This window comes from Macaca mulatta, chromosome 3, assembly GCF_049350105.2.
Source record: "Macaca mulatta isolate MMU2019108-1 chromosome 3, T2T-MMU8v2.0, whole genome shotgun sequence".
Taxonomy (NCBI): domain Eukaryota; kingdom Metazoa; phylum Chordata; class Mammalia; order Primates; family Cercopithecidae; genus Macaca; species Macaca mulatta.
The window spans coordinates 175,528,884-175,543,604 of NC_133408.1; the positions used below are offsets into that span (position 1 = coordinate 175,528,884).

The 14,721-nt window shown below is 46.8% G+C and overlaps 1 protein-coding gene across 2 annotated transcripts in view; it reads right to left on the bottom strand.

Moving 5' to 3' along the window:
* Window positions 1-14,721, bottom strand: part of SLC13A4 (solute carrier family 13 member 4) — a 46,375-nt gene that overhangs the window by 13,786 nt on the left and 17,868 nt on the right. Inside the window, exons 3-9 of one of the 2 annotated variants that reach the window (XM_015134980.3) lie at window positions 12,379-12,515; window positions 10,083-10,255; window positions 9,552-9,606; window positions 6,883-6,919; window positions 5,751-5,831; window positions 3,428-3,612; window positions 14-133 (exon numbers count right to left, since the gene is read on the bottom strand). In XM_015134980.3, the coding sequence (XP_014990466.3) occupies window positions 14-133; window positions 3,428-3,612; window positions 5,751-5,831; window positions 6,883-6,919; window positions 9,552-9,606; window positions 10,083-10,255; window positions 12,379-12,515 (788 nt within the window). Of the gene's footprint in view, window positions 1-13; window positions 134-3,427; window positions 3,613-5,750; window positions 5,832-6,882; window positions 6,923-9,551; window positions 9,607-10,082; window positions 10,256-12,378; window positions 12,516-14,721 lie in introns of both variants that reach the window. The other variant, XM_015134979.3, reaches the window with a different exon arrangement.

Below are 14,721 nucleotides of genomic sequence, written 5' to 3' on the forward strand. Positions count from 1 at the left end.
CCCTGGGACTCACTTGCAGCCTAGGAACAGCCAGTGCATCCAGAACCAGCTGACCACCAGCATGATGAGGGATATGGGGAAGCTGAAGAGGAACCAGGTGCCAAAGTTCACCACCTCTGCGGCTGGATACTGGCTGGAGGGTAAAGAAGCAGGTCAGCAATTAGAAAAGGGAGGGTTTCCATATGGTATTTTGGGGTAGTATGCCAAATGCTCCCTAAAACATACAGCTGGGCTAAGTGGGGAGATAATGATAACAGTATGGTAAAACATTGTCTACAGACTCATTTAGTTGACAGTTGCAACTGTAGAGAGCCCAGACAAGAATCATGAAACTAGCTAAGAAAAGGAATCAAAACAACTAAAATTCATATTGTTAAAGTGTATTTACTTTGCACTCAAGAAAATGACTCAGGACGTATTTGCCCTTAAAGATTCTGCTAAGTTTATTCATCTGGTTTTCAAGACAACAGAAAAAGGAGCAGCTTGGTATACTTTGTTTCTAAAATCACCAAAGGAATGTAAGTTTTGACTGGGGGACACAGTTCTGGAGAATTTGAAGCTCTAGGGCTTAATGAAGTTTTTAGATATTACAGTGCCCATAAGAGAACCAGGACTTGCAATCTCCAAATCTTTATTAAACATCCACTGGTCTCAGGGTAGAGGGGATTTGTTTGGCGAACTGCTCATTCATCAGCAGGCAGAGCTGTGGCTCCCCAGCCCAAGTGTTGTTTCCTGTGGAGCCTGGATGGACCAGGCCGTTTGAGCCATGGCTTTTGCCTAGACAAGGCTCAGGCCTAAATGACCTACGCTGTGTTTTCCCTGGGTGTCTGTTTTCGGGGCTGGGTGTAAAACTCCTCTAGGTGTGAGACATCCCTCTATCAGTGATCCCTTCTCGCAGATCTTTAACTTCCCTCTCATCTGGATCATCCCTACCAGCATTTAAATGTCTCCCATCTTGAAAACTCCTTCTTGACCCTGCTTTCCTTTCCTTTTTTTTTTTTTTTTTTTTAAATTATTATTATTTTTTTCGAGACAGAGTCTTGCTCTGTCGCTCAGGCTGGAGTGCAGTGGTATGATCTCAGCTCACTACAACTTCTGCCTTCTGGGTTTAAGCGATTCTCCTGCCTCAGCCTCCCAAGTAGCTGGGATTACAGGAGCACACCACCATGCCCAGCTGATTTCTGTATTTTTAGTGGAGATGGGGTTTTGCCATGTTGGCCAGGCTGGTTTCGAACTCCTGACCTCAGGTGAGCTGCCTGCCTTGGCCTCCCAAAATGTTGGGATTACGGGCATGAGCCACAGTGCCCGTCCTCTACTTTACTTTTATTATCATCCCACATCTCTCCTTCCCTTCACAGTCAGTTCTCTATTTTCTCACTCACCAGAATCCTCAACTCACCAGAATCTGGCTTCTCCCACCACTTGACCAAGGTCCTCTTGCCTACATCACCAGTAACCTCCATGTCACCAAATCTAATGGATACCTTTTCATCCTTACTTTGCATCATCATTCATTGACATTAAATATTGTAGGCACTTCCTTTTTCTTGAAATACTTTCCTCCCTTGGGTAGAGTGGCACTAGATTTCCCTTTCCTCTCTGCTGTCTGATACTGTTTCCTTCTGTCTGTTAAATATGTGAGCTTTATATTTATGTCCTCTGTTCTCCTTACTCTGTATATTCTAGGTAATTTCCTCCACTCCTGTAACTTCCCGTACCAGAAGGCAAAATGAATATGTGGCCCCTTTACCCAAAGGTTTTTATGAATATCCAGGCAGGGACAGCAGAACATTAAACCAAGCATGACGCCTGTCTGGGCATGGTGGCCCGTGTCCCAGTACCGGTGGCATGCCCATGGCCCCAGCCCTGCAGGCTGCTCACTTCAAATCTATGCCTTCAGCCTAAACATTAATATTTCCCTTGAGAGTCACAGGTCTGTTTTCACCTGGACATCTCAGCCTCTATCCCACTTTTTCCAAGACCCCATTCCTCCTCTTTCCCCTCTATTCCTTCACCTGCTGAGGGCAGGGGCCTGAGAGGCGCAGACAGCCTTTCCCTCTCTCAGGCCCTGTCTAACCTTCCTGAGACCCAGCAAGTGACCTCTGAGTTTCCCTTAAACCTGACTGTTCCTCCTCCCCACTGCGCTGTCAGCCAAGCCACCGGCTGCCCTGGACAACTTTGCAGCAGTGTCCTGAATTGCCTTCCTGCTGTCTGCTTTCTCCTTTCCAATCTGTTCCCCCCCCCCTTTTTTTTTTTTTTGTCTTTTTCATCCAGAATGAGTTTTCAAAACTATAAATCTGACCACCTCACTAACTGCTTAAAATTCTTTAAAAGCATCTCAAAGCCTTTCAGATGTGGTCCAAGTTCCTCAGTGGGTCTTGCCAAGCCCTGGAGATCTGCCCGTGCAGCTCCCTGGCCTCCTCTTACCCTCTGTCGTTTTCTTTTATGTGCTCTGCTGTCCTGCCTCGGAGCCTTCCTACGCACTGTTTTCTTTGTCTGGATAATCTCCCTTCATCTAGTTTACTCCCGTCCTTCAGGTTTCCACATGGTCACCTCTTTAGGGAGGCATTTCCTCCCAGCAGATGGGCGAGCTCCCTGAGCAGGGCTCTCCCTGCAGAGTCTTAGACTTCTCCAGTCTCACTTAGCTCTAATGACTTGATTTTCCCCTTTTTTTTCTTTTTAAAATTTTTATTTATTTATCTATCTATCTATTTATTTTTTGAGATGGAGTCTTGCTCTGTCACCCAGGCTGGAGTGCAGTGGTACGATCTCAGCTCACTGCAACCTCTGTCTTCTGGGCTCAAATGATTCTCCTGCCTCAGCCTCCTAAGTAGCTGGGATTACAGGCACCTGCCACCATGCCTGGTTAACTTCTGTATTTTTAGTAGAGATGGGGTTTCACCATGTTGGCCAGACTGGTCTCAACTCCTGATCTCAAGTGATCCACCCGTCTTGACCTCCCAGAATGCTGGGATTACAGGTGTGAGCCACTGTGGTGGGACTTTTTTTTTTTTTTTTTTTTTGAGATGGAGTCTTGCTCTGTTGCCCAGGCTGGAGTGCAGCGGCACGATCTTGGCTCACTACAACCTCTGCCTCCTGGGTTCAAGTGATTCTCCTACCTCAGCCTTCTGAGTAGCTGGGATTACAGGTGTGCACCACCACACTTAGATCATTTTTGTATTTTTAGTAGAGACAGGGTTTCACCACATTGGTCAGGCTGGTCTAGAGATCCTGACCTCGTGATTCCCCCGCCTCAGCCTCCCAAAGTGCTAGGATTACAGATATGAGCCACTGTGCTCAGCCTGTTTTTCCCTCTTTCTACAGAAACTCTTCCATTCTCATTTTCTACCATATCTCTAGCACCTAGTCCAGTTCCTGACACACAGTGGTGGTTAGTAAATATTTGTTGACCAAGTGAATCACTTACTTGTTGAAGTGTTCCAGGAAGATAAGGCTGGTGGAGGTGCCGATAATGGTGGTCAGGCCGCCAATGGTAGCAGAGTAGGATATGCTCAGGGAGAGGCACTTGCAGATCATCTGGTCATGGTGGGACCTGTACTTTCTGTTCAGCTTCTGCTTCCTGGGGCTGGGGGTCAGGACTTGTGGCTTTTCCTAACAAAGGAAAATCAGCGAATCTCTCCATCCCAGCTTGGGCTCTCTGGCCGAAGCATGAGAGGCAGGCGGCACCATGGTACAGCGGAAAGGGTTTGAGCTTGGGTGTCAGAAAGATAAATCACAGTTCCTACGATTTATCAACTTGGGCATGCATCAGAGCTACAGTTTCTTCTCTGTAAAATGGTGGAAACCATATTTTCTCTGCTGAATTGTTGTGAAGAGTAAATGAAGTAATATATGTATAGCACTTAAAACACTTCCCGGCATTTAATGAATGGTAGGCTATTATTATTTTTGTGATTAATGTTATTATTGACAGCATGGCTTTTTATTTGAACTCCAGTAAAACTGGTGTCGTTCCACATTGTATTTGAACAACAAACAGATGTTATTCCTGTAGAGTTAGAATGACAGGATTTGGCCTTCCCCTCGGGCCCTTTCTAATCCTACCAAGACCCATCAAGCTACCTCTGAATCTCTCTCAAGTCTGGCCATTCAAGTCCATCAAGCCCTGATGGAGAGATGACTACAAAATACACCTGGATTATATAAAAACCCTAGTCTTCATTGGGAAGAGGGTTGAAGTGTGATTCTCTCCTCCCTCCCTTCCTCACTCTTTTCTCCTTGCCTGACTTTTCCTCTCTACTTTTTTCTTCCCCCTTGCAGATAAACTTCAGCTTAGTTGTGGTCCTCTCTGGCCCTGCTTGGTCCAGATGATGGCCTTTCAGGGTCAGAGAGGTTGCTGAACTCTGGTCTCAAGTGTTGCCTGAAGAAGCAAGTCCCTTCTGTTCCCTTCACACCTGGCCACCTTCATTGATTCTTCATGAGACTAGGAAAGTCCTGGTGCAATTGTCAGCAAGTCAGGTCATGAAAGAACCAATGGGGAAGTGCCACCTTGCCATATCTCTCAAAGCCCTTTCCCACTGCCCCGTCTTCCTCGTGGGGCCGAAGTATGTCTGGACCCTTCCAGACCTCTAAAAGATCCATTGATTATCAGAGCTGGAAGAGACCTCAAAGATTCCTTGGTCCAGTGGTTTCCCACAATCCTTTCTTCTAGTGAAATTTTACACAGAATAGTATAAGTGTAGCAATTGGATACATCTTTTTTTTTTTTGAGATAGGGTCTCACTCTGTTGCCCAGGCTAGAGTGCAGTGGTGCCATCATAGTTCCCTGCAGCCCTGACCTCCTGGGCTCAAGTGATCCTCCTGCCTCAGCCTCCTGAGTAGCTGAGACTACAGGCATGTACCACCATGCCAGCTCATGTTTTTACTTTTATTTTTAGTAGAGATGAGGTCTGGCTGTGTTTCCCAGGCTGGTCTTGAATTCCTGAGCTCAAGGGATCCTCCTGCCTTGGCCTCCCAAAGTGCTGAGCCACCGCACCTGGCTGGCATGCATCCAATTTTGTAATTGGAAGTATATGGATGGGTTAATTCCATGGGGTCATGGAGGCTTGGATTTGAATCAGAATGCTCCCCTACCTAGTTCCTTGGCCTTGGGTTATGATTTCATCTTTGCCTTGTTTGCAAAACTGGAGCTCAAAATCGCTACCTCATTTAGCCAAGACCAGAGAAAAAAATGCTGAGTGCAATGATTGGTACATAATAAGCATTTAATAAATGGCAGTTATTTATGATGATGGACATTAAACAAGTGAGACTGTTGAGATGAACCCAGACATTTGAAATCAAGGGTCGTAAGTGACAGTTGCTATTTTATAGAAGCCCTAACATTCATTCATTTGACTTCTGCATTTTATTTCAGAGGAATCGTGCCAGGAAGATCATTATTAGTTCAGAAAAGCAGTTGCCTTACAATCTTAGGACACTCAAATAAAATATTTGCAGTGTCCCTGAAGCATTTTTGAAGACTAGTTTGAGGACCTCTGATCTACACCAACCCCCAGCTTTTATAGTTGAAGACACTGGGGCTCAGGCAGTGGACTGTCTTGCTACAGTCAAAGTGAGCTTGATGTCTCATCTCCGTGGTGCACACAGGCCAGACATGTATGTGGGGAATGAGTGCCTGGTGACAGCTCACTAGCCTGACTCCGTTACGACTTCAAGGCCAGTGCCCTTGGGAAGCAGCTCACAGCGTTTCATGTAGGAAACAGGGCCAGAAGGGGCCGTTCTATTACCTGGGATGAGTGTTGCTTCTTGCCCTGGTGTTGGTTTGCAGTTTTGATGGGGTTGGTGCTCGAAGGCACACCATTCAGGTTCTGTTGGGACAAAGGCCATCTCACTGTTAGGAAGAGGAAGTGGTGAGTCAGGTGCCTCGAGAAGGACCACCTAATCATCCCAGGGCCACCCCATGCCTCAGCACTGTGGGAACCAGACAGAAGCCAGGGGGAGCATGCACCCCGCTCAGCCTGGTGTCAAGCTCTCCATTTGAAGAGGCTTTGAAACTAGGCAGAACGTGGCTCTGCCCTTAGAGGAGAGGCAGCCTTTCTGGGACTTTATTAGCTAATGAAGAACCCTTCATATAAAAGATGGAAAAAAAAAAAAAAAGAAAAAAATCATCACAACCAAGTCCACAGTTTTTTTGTTTGTTTTAGAGACAGGGTCTCACTCTGGGTTGTCCAGGCTGGGGTCAAACTCTTGGGCCACAGCGATCCTCCCGCCTCAGCCTCTCTGGTAGCTGGAACTACATGGGCACACCTTTGTACCCAGCTGAAATCCAATGTTTTATTGGCCTCTTACACTTCTCCTGAAAAGATGTATAACCAGACTTGGGGGAGTGAAGTAAGTTCGAGTAACTGTGTGCAGGTAAATTCTGCTTTCCCCTGTAAATGTGTTCTTTTTATTTTTATTTATTTTTATTTTTTGAGATGGGGGTCTCGCTGTGTTGCCTAGGCTGAAGTACAGTGTCACGATCTGGGCTCACTGCAACCTTTGCCTCCCAGGTTCAAGTGATCCTCCTGCCTCAGCCTCTCAAGTAGCTGGGATTACAGGTGCCCGTCACCACTAATTTTTATATTTTTAGTAGAGGTGGGGTTTCACCATGTTGGCCAGGCTGGTCTTGAACTCCTGGCCTCAAGTGATCCTCCTGCCGTGGCCTCCCAAAGTGCTGGGATTATAGGCATGAGCCACCATGCCCAGCCAATGTGTCCTTTTTAATAATAACATTTTGTCAGTGGAATCCTCAGTGAAAGGAACTCTAAGGTGGATCTGTGGCTGTTGAAAATCTGGTTCTGAATCTTGGGTTTCCATGAAGAAGTGCTGAGGGATTTTCAAGTGATTCCAAAGCACAGAAAAACCCCAAGGTCATACCTCATTGTGCATCAGAGTGGTGAGGTCTGCGGTGGACCTGCTGGAACCAAGCAGAGGACACAGGAGCTACGTCAGTGAGGCCAACTCCTGGGAGGGGAGGTCCCCCTGCATCAGGCATTTGGTGTAAGGGACTTAAACTCTCTGGACTCCAGTTTTCTAGCCTCCAAAGAAGACTAATCTCTCCCTTGCCTTCTGAGATGCTGTAAGGATTAGTGGGGCCGGGGCCAGCTTCCTTCTGAGGGCAGGGGCAGCACTTTCCTTTGATATTAACGATAGTCCTGACAGCAGACGTGGAGTGGTCATTAGATACAGAGTACATATATATGGGCTTTAACCCCCAGACATTGTTAATCCTCATCACAGATCTATGGTACTGGCATGCATACCTCCATTTACACCAGTACTTAGCACGGGGATGCTAAGTGGTGGAGGAAGGTAGGAGTCCAGGAGTCTGTGTCTCTGGAGAGCCTATGCCCCCTGACCATGCTCTTACTGGCTGACTCTGGGAAGACCACTATCTAGAAAGGGGAACTTGTGATATGCGTATCTGAGGTGACAGAAGCAAGGAGGGCCTGGATTTTACCCAGGGAAAGTCGAGGGAGAGGGAGAGTGTGGGGGAGGGGAAGAACTTCTGATCAGCAAGTATGCTTCACGGGGTGAGTGTCTCCCACCCCTGCTGGTCCCTTTGCCTTGAGGACAGAAGAAGATGAGAACTTGGCCATCAGTGTAACAGACACACTGAGTGATCAGTGAATGTTTCCAGTTTGTCTTAGTTGCGAGGACAGTGGGTGCCACCAGCTCAGCCACTGTGAAGACGGAGAGCGTATTGGGCACACACATGCGGGATGTGGGTCCTGCGGCCACAGCCCCTCTCCAGGCTCTGCCAGGGAAGGATAAGAAACTCACAGGGGTGCAGAGGGAGGTGTTCTTTGGAGTGAGTTCTTTGCCTGGGAGAAAAATGTGCTGTGATGTTTCCCCTTCCTTCTTCCCAAACTGGGTGAGGAGGGCGGGCGAGGACCCTCAGGTAGCATGGGAGGCAGTGGCCGCAAGAGTGCTGTCTGCATGCCCAGCAAACGACCCAGTTCCCACCAGCACAAAAGATGCTTAGAGTTCTAGGGACAACTCAGGCTTCTCTTTTGGAGGACACATTTTTGTGTGGAAAAGAGCAAAGGCAAGAAGCCAGCAGGGTGATGCCAGAGAGGCCACAGGGAGGAGAAAAGGCCACAGTGAGGATGGCCTTTTCCTGGGTCATCTGGGAAAGGCCTGCCCAGAGGCAGAGGCAGCCCCAGCACAGGGGCTGTGGGGGAGTGAACCTCCAGAGCACAGGCCCAGGAGGGTGGCGTGAGTGTTAATCCCAGAGCAAGGCCCTGCCATCAGGCCTAAGACCCTGCAGAGGGCACCACAAGGGGATGCTTCAAAGCCCCTGAAGGCAGTTGCCCCACAGATGAAAGAGCCAGGGACTGAAATCTCAGAGGGCACCGACTGTAGACCTCAATAGTCCCCGTCCAGACCTTTCTCACCCCTTTATCTTTCCTGTACCCTAGAGCTGCTGTCGTAAGCCCGGAAAGGTCAGAAGCAGCAGAGTGAGGGCGGGGTTAGAAGAGGAGGAGAAGAGGGAGGTGGAGGAAGGGAGAAAGAAGCTCAATTCCCTCCCCCACTTACTTTCACCTTCTTTCTTCTGCAGGCCTAGGGTGAGGGGTGGGTGGGTGTGGGAGAAGCTTTGGATGAGAAGTTGAAGTTTTGATATGAATCTGGACTAGTCTCCCAAATGTCTGAACATGAGATTGTTATAATACCTGAAAGGAACCAGGAGAGCTACGGGATTTGCCTGAGATATCATCAAGGGTGATGTCATCAAGAAATCCAATATGCTATGATTGAAGACAGTGGTGGTGACAAATAAAGCAATTTCCTGATGGCACCCTTCCGCATCTGTCCCACTGCGAATGCTGATTTCACCTAATGTGTGTTCTCCTTTTTTACAAGGGCAAATGACAGAGCTGAGCTGTATTGCAAATCCAGCTTTTAAATGTGGACTATTCATTGTGGCATGCCTGTGGGCCACATTTTGAAACAGAATCTCCAAATGGAATCAGCTGCTAATGGAGCTTCCTCCCAGGAATGTCTGAGACTGTTTCTCCTTTTCCAGCTCTGCTTCCCATCATCACATGGCCCTCTCACCTCCTGTCCCCTCATCCCCTACCTGTCACCTAAGTTTTCTTTGCCATATCTAACAAGACCAAATCTACTAAGACCTTATCTAATATCTAGAAAATATTTCATGATTCTCTAAGAATCTGCAGTGACATCGATATGTGAATGGTTTTCCATGAACAAATTAAACATATTATTTTCCTAAAAGGGACATGAATTTAGATGAGATTCTGCATGGTGGCTGTGTGGACAGTTCATATATCCATGGAGATTCAGTGTGGCCTTTTTATTTCTTCCTCATCACTGCAACACTGTGGTTAAGGAAGTGACCCTCCAGGTCCTGACAGGTGGCTCCTAGGTGTGGAGAGGAAATGGGGGAGGTGGGGGGGGGTGACAAGGTGGTAAGCTTGGACCGTACATCTCAAAGAGCTGTCTGTGGGTCCAGGTCCCATCTTTTCTGACCTTCCCTATGGATTCTGAGAGGCTCTGTCTGGGAAGAGGGCAGTCATACTCACTCTTCATTGACAAAGACGAGTTCCAGAGAAGGTTGGCTGTTCTTTACATCCAGACCTACGAGTAGCAAAGAAAAGCAGTATGTGAGAGGTGGAGGCTGGGACGACCCTGTGGGATGGAGCGTAGCTCGAGGGCTTAGGGTGGGGGTGGGGCATGTGGAGTGGGTGACATTTCTCCTTCCCTTTGCTCTGTGAGTAGAGTGGGGCTCATGGATGCAGACTGACCCCAGGGTTTTGTAGTGGTCCTTGAGCATTTGGGGGCAAAGAGCAGTGTGTACCCTCGAACATTTAGGGGAAAAGAGTCCATAAGTGAAGGCGGAAGGAAGAGCCAGAACAGGGAGTTCAGGGAAGCTTCAGAGTCCAAGAGCTGGGATGGGAAAGAGGAGAGAGGGAAGAGGAAGAGGAAGGTGGGGGCATGGCTGAGGGGGTCCTGGGGTGGGCACCAAGTTGGGCAGTCTCCCCAGAGGAGCCAGGCGGGAGGACCCCAGGGGAGGTTGGAGGAGCAAAGGAGAGATGAACTCCAGCAAACCGTACTGATGGGTTTGGCCTCTTCGGTGTTGGAGTTGGCCGCCACGAGCTGCTCGTCCTCAGCACTGACCAGCTCCTGCAGCACGGCCTCCACGATGGGCATCACCATGGCGGTGGTGGAGGTGTTGGACAGCCACATGGACAGCAACGTGGTACAGCACATGAAGCAGAGCAGCAGCCTGGAAGGCAGGGAGGGTTGGGGCAGAGTGTCCACAGAACACACATCCCTGCGGCCCCACAGCGGGCCTGCTGCCAACCTGCTGGGGCTGGTCTAGACAGATGTGGCTGGAAAGACAGGCGATTGTCCTGCAGGGTGCCATTCAGCTCTGTACTCCCAGTGCTTGGCACAGCATAAGTATTAAAGCAATACTTGTTGAATGAATGAATTACACTTCATGGACTAGCGGCCTTAGCCAGAAAAAAGTCCTTAGTGAAGCTCTAGTAGTAGTGCCACAGGGTATAGACTCACCGTTGCTTTTCTGTCTCTGCAGACATTGGCTGGAACTTGGTGGTGATGTGTGTTTGTGTGTGGAAGGGAATTCTTTGTTTGCCCTCGCAGTCAGTAATTCTGTAGTGCTACGGTACTCCTTGCTTTGCTGCCAAGTCACCATAGTTATCAGTGACCCAATAGAGATGAATGTTTGGAGCTCACAGTTCTGCCCACTACCTGTAAAAATGCTGAAGGGATAGCCCCCAAAGTCACAGAAGTGTCCCCTGTCACTGTTTGTGTACACTTTTCCAGCTGACATTGTAAAGCGTCAACACTTGGAGAAAAACACTAACAAGGATAACCTTCCAATTATTTCTCTTTGGCTTTGAGAACATTGTGCAATATGTGCCTGTACAGACATGTCCTAGTTTCCATAAGATAAGCCAATATAAAGACTACTGTGTTTATTATTTTAGGTGGAATTACTGACTTTGCACAATTTGGGGACAGTGCGTTTATCATGTGGACTCCGTCAGCTGACAGAGACATGACTTCGCCGATTCTGTACCTACACAGGTAACTGCCTCGGGGGGTGGCAACTTGCTGACTGATGTAAATAGGGAGGAGTGGAAATACGAGAGGATAAAAATTCTTGCCCGGGCACAGTGGCTCATGCCTGTAATCCCAGCACTTTGGGAGGCCGAGGAGGGTGGATCACAAGGTCAGGAGATCGAGACCATCCTGGCTAACACCATGAAACCCTGTCTCTACTAAAAAATACAAAAAATTAGCTGGGTGTGGTGGCGGGCACCTGTAGTCCCAGTTACTTGGGAGGCTGAGGCAGGAGAATGGCATGAACCTGGGAGGCGGAGCTTGCAGTGAGCCGAGATCACGCTACTGCACTCCAGCCTGGGCGACAGAGCAAGATTCTGTCTCAACAAGAAAAAAAAAAAAAATTGAAGGAAAAAAAAATTCTTGCAGAGAGTACACAGAGATTTTAAAGAGCCACAGAGTCTCCATATGATGTGACGAAATGCCACTGTGTGCCTGGGAGGTTGAGTGTGGGGACAAGATTATTACTGAGCTAGGGGGTGGATTAAGCTGTAGTTAGCAGACCTGTTTGACAATCTGGGAGACAGGAACATGCTTTTAAGTATAACCTATAGTCATCTAAATGACTCGTGTTGAGAACCAATGCTATATTATTTATTTATATTTACATTGACTTCCATAGGAGGCAGGGCAGCTTACATAAAATATAGCAAGTAAGTTGTAAACTAGGAGGAGGTGAGCAGGATATTCCAAAAGGGAAGGTACAGGCAGGGGAATCCAAATGGAGCATCAGTGAAGCTAACCCAAAACTCAACCTTGACACCGCAACACATTCCCCGAAGGTGGGACCCCGTCCTGCATCACAGTCAAATGCAGTGTCTCTAACTGGGTCTGTGGTCTGAACTGATGACAAAAACTCAGGGTGGATGGGAGGAAACATTCATGTCTCTTTCAGTGACAAAGGAGAAGACAGGCACTTCCGCTCCAGCCTGTTCCCTGATACACAGGAAGCAGGTTGGGAAACAATTTCTATTGGTCCATCCTGTTTTACCTAATGGTCCCCTATATGTTGTAAGCTGCTGCCCTTGCGGCCTAGGTCAATGGGTAAGTTCTTTGGATAATGATAGCAAGGTCAGAGGCTCAAATTTCTACTCCATGGCCCTCTCCCTGGACGGGTCCTATGGCTCTGATGTCAGCCCGTCCCTGTTGGTGAAAAAACAGGCTGAAGTGGACATCCGCAGTGACCTGAGACCACTGTCCTGGTGGCACACTGGGAGCTAGAAGGATGCACTATAGCCTGGCATCCCAAATAAGACTTACATGCCCGGCTTGGCTCCCGCCATCAAGACCATGCGCAGAGCGATGCGCTTATGCAGGTTCCACTTCTCCACGGCAGCCGCCACGCAGATGACCCCCACCAGCAGCAGCGTGGTGTTCTTGAAGTACTCCGCCGCCACCTGTAGGGAGGCCAGGCAGGTCAGCCACCCTCCTGGACCAAGGACCCAGGGCCCAGCACCAGCTGGGAGAATGGGCCATACCCAATCAAACCTGTTCTCAATCAAAGAAGCTGGCGAACAGGAAGCAGGGAGGTGACGATTATCGAAATAGCTGACCATCCTAGAGTCATATCTACTGAGCGTTTACTGTGGGCAGGCACTGGGCTGAGCACTTTACAAAGATTATTTCATTCAATCTGGCCAGTAACTCTAGAGGATAGATATTCTTCTCCATTTTGGAAAACATAAAACCACTGTATTTAAATATGATGTGAATATGATTTTAAAGAATAAACACATATAATTTTATATTGATCTTTTAAAATAACCCTAGGTTTCTCCCCAAACCTAATTTTTAATGTTTTTAGAAAACATTAGAAAATTATTTTCATTTCATTTCTATTAGAAAATTAATACATGCTCAGTATGGAAAACTTCAAAATATAGAAAAAGTTAAAGACAACATTACCCTTAATCATGCTACTGTTAATACTTATCGTTTCTTCCATTTTTCCTATGTCTATATAGTTACATAAATGGATTTATACAGTATGTATACTTTTATATCTTACCTTTTTTTCATTTAACATAATATCCTCATCATTTGTTTTGAGAGTCTCACTTATTTTTTATATTTTTTTGAGACGGAGTCTTGCTCTGCTGTCCAGGCTGGAGTGCAGTGGCGTGATCTCAGCTCACTGCAACCTCCGCCTCCCAGGTTCACACCATTCTCCTGCCTCAGCCTCCCGAGTAGCTGGGACTACAGGCGCCCACCACCACGCCCGGCTAATTTTTTTTTTTTGTATTTTTTTGTAGAGATGGGGTTTCATTGTGTTAACCAAGATGGTCTCAATCTCCTCACCGATGGGGTTTCATTGTGTTAACCAGGATGGTCTCATCTCCTCACCTCGTGATGTGCCCCCTTTGACCTCCCAAAGTGCTGAGATTACAAGCGTAAGCCACTATACCCAGCCTTAATTTTAAAAATTTAAATAATTCCCAATAATTCTCAAGTTCCAATGAATTCCAAAAATGAAAATAGTACAAGGAATACCTATATACTCTTTTTTTTTTTTTTTTTTTTTTTTTACCCTGAACCATTTAAGGGTAAGTTACATAAATTTTGGCTGGTCCGTTTCCCCTATATACTTCAGTGTATATTTTCCTTTCTTTTTTTAAAAAAAATTTGAGACAGGGTCTCACTCTCTCGCCCAGGCTGGAGTGCAGTGGCATGATCACGGCTCACTGCAGCCTTGACCTCCCAGGCTCAGGGTATATTTTCTAAGAATAGGGATTTTCTCTTCCTTAGTAGCCACAATACCAATTATAAGCTCCTTTCTACTTTTTAATTTAATGATGGGGAAGTTGAGACACAGGGTAGTTAAAAAGATGTTTCACATGTTTGAGGTTCATGGACCACATCTTTGTTGATTCTCTCACTTGGAACGTTCTCTCTTTCCATCTCTGCCTGTACATTCCAATCAGATTTTGAAGCCCAGTTCAGGCCTGGCACCCTCCAGAAAAACCTTTCTTGTGGCCCTAGCCTCTGACTCCAGAACATTCCTCCTGGGCACCATTAATTCCATACACCACAGAGCACTTGGAGCAATGCTTGACTGATTGCTTTCTGCTTGTACCGTTGTCCATTTATTTTTGTATGTGTACCTCTCTTGTCTCTCAACTAAATTTTTTGGCTGTGAATGGTTCCCTTCTATACATCTTAATACCCAGTAGAATAATATGCAAAAGTAGAGGCTCAATAAATATTTGTCACATACATGAGAATTGCTTCCAGCTGGAGGAACCATGACAGAAATTGAGAGGAAAAGATATAGAAAAGATTAACGTCTAATTGAAAAACCCTCTTGAAGTGAGAAAACAAGAACATTTTTAACTGCAGCAAAAATAAAAATTCAACAGGAAAGGAAATATATAGTAAAATACATAGCATTTGAAGTAATATGTACATAATCATACTAATTTTGATTACTGAATTAACAAAAATTGTGATATGAGCATATTGGGAGGATGGTCATGGAAGGCGAAGTAGGGGATGTAAAAGAAAAAATCTTCCTGGGACGTGGAGCTTGCAGTGAGCAGAGTTTGCGCCACTGCACTCTAGCCTGGGCAACAGAGCGAGACTCCATCTCAAAAAAAAAAAAAAAGA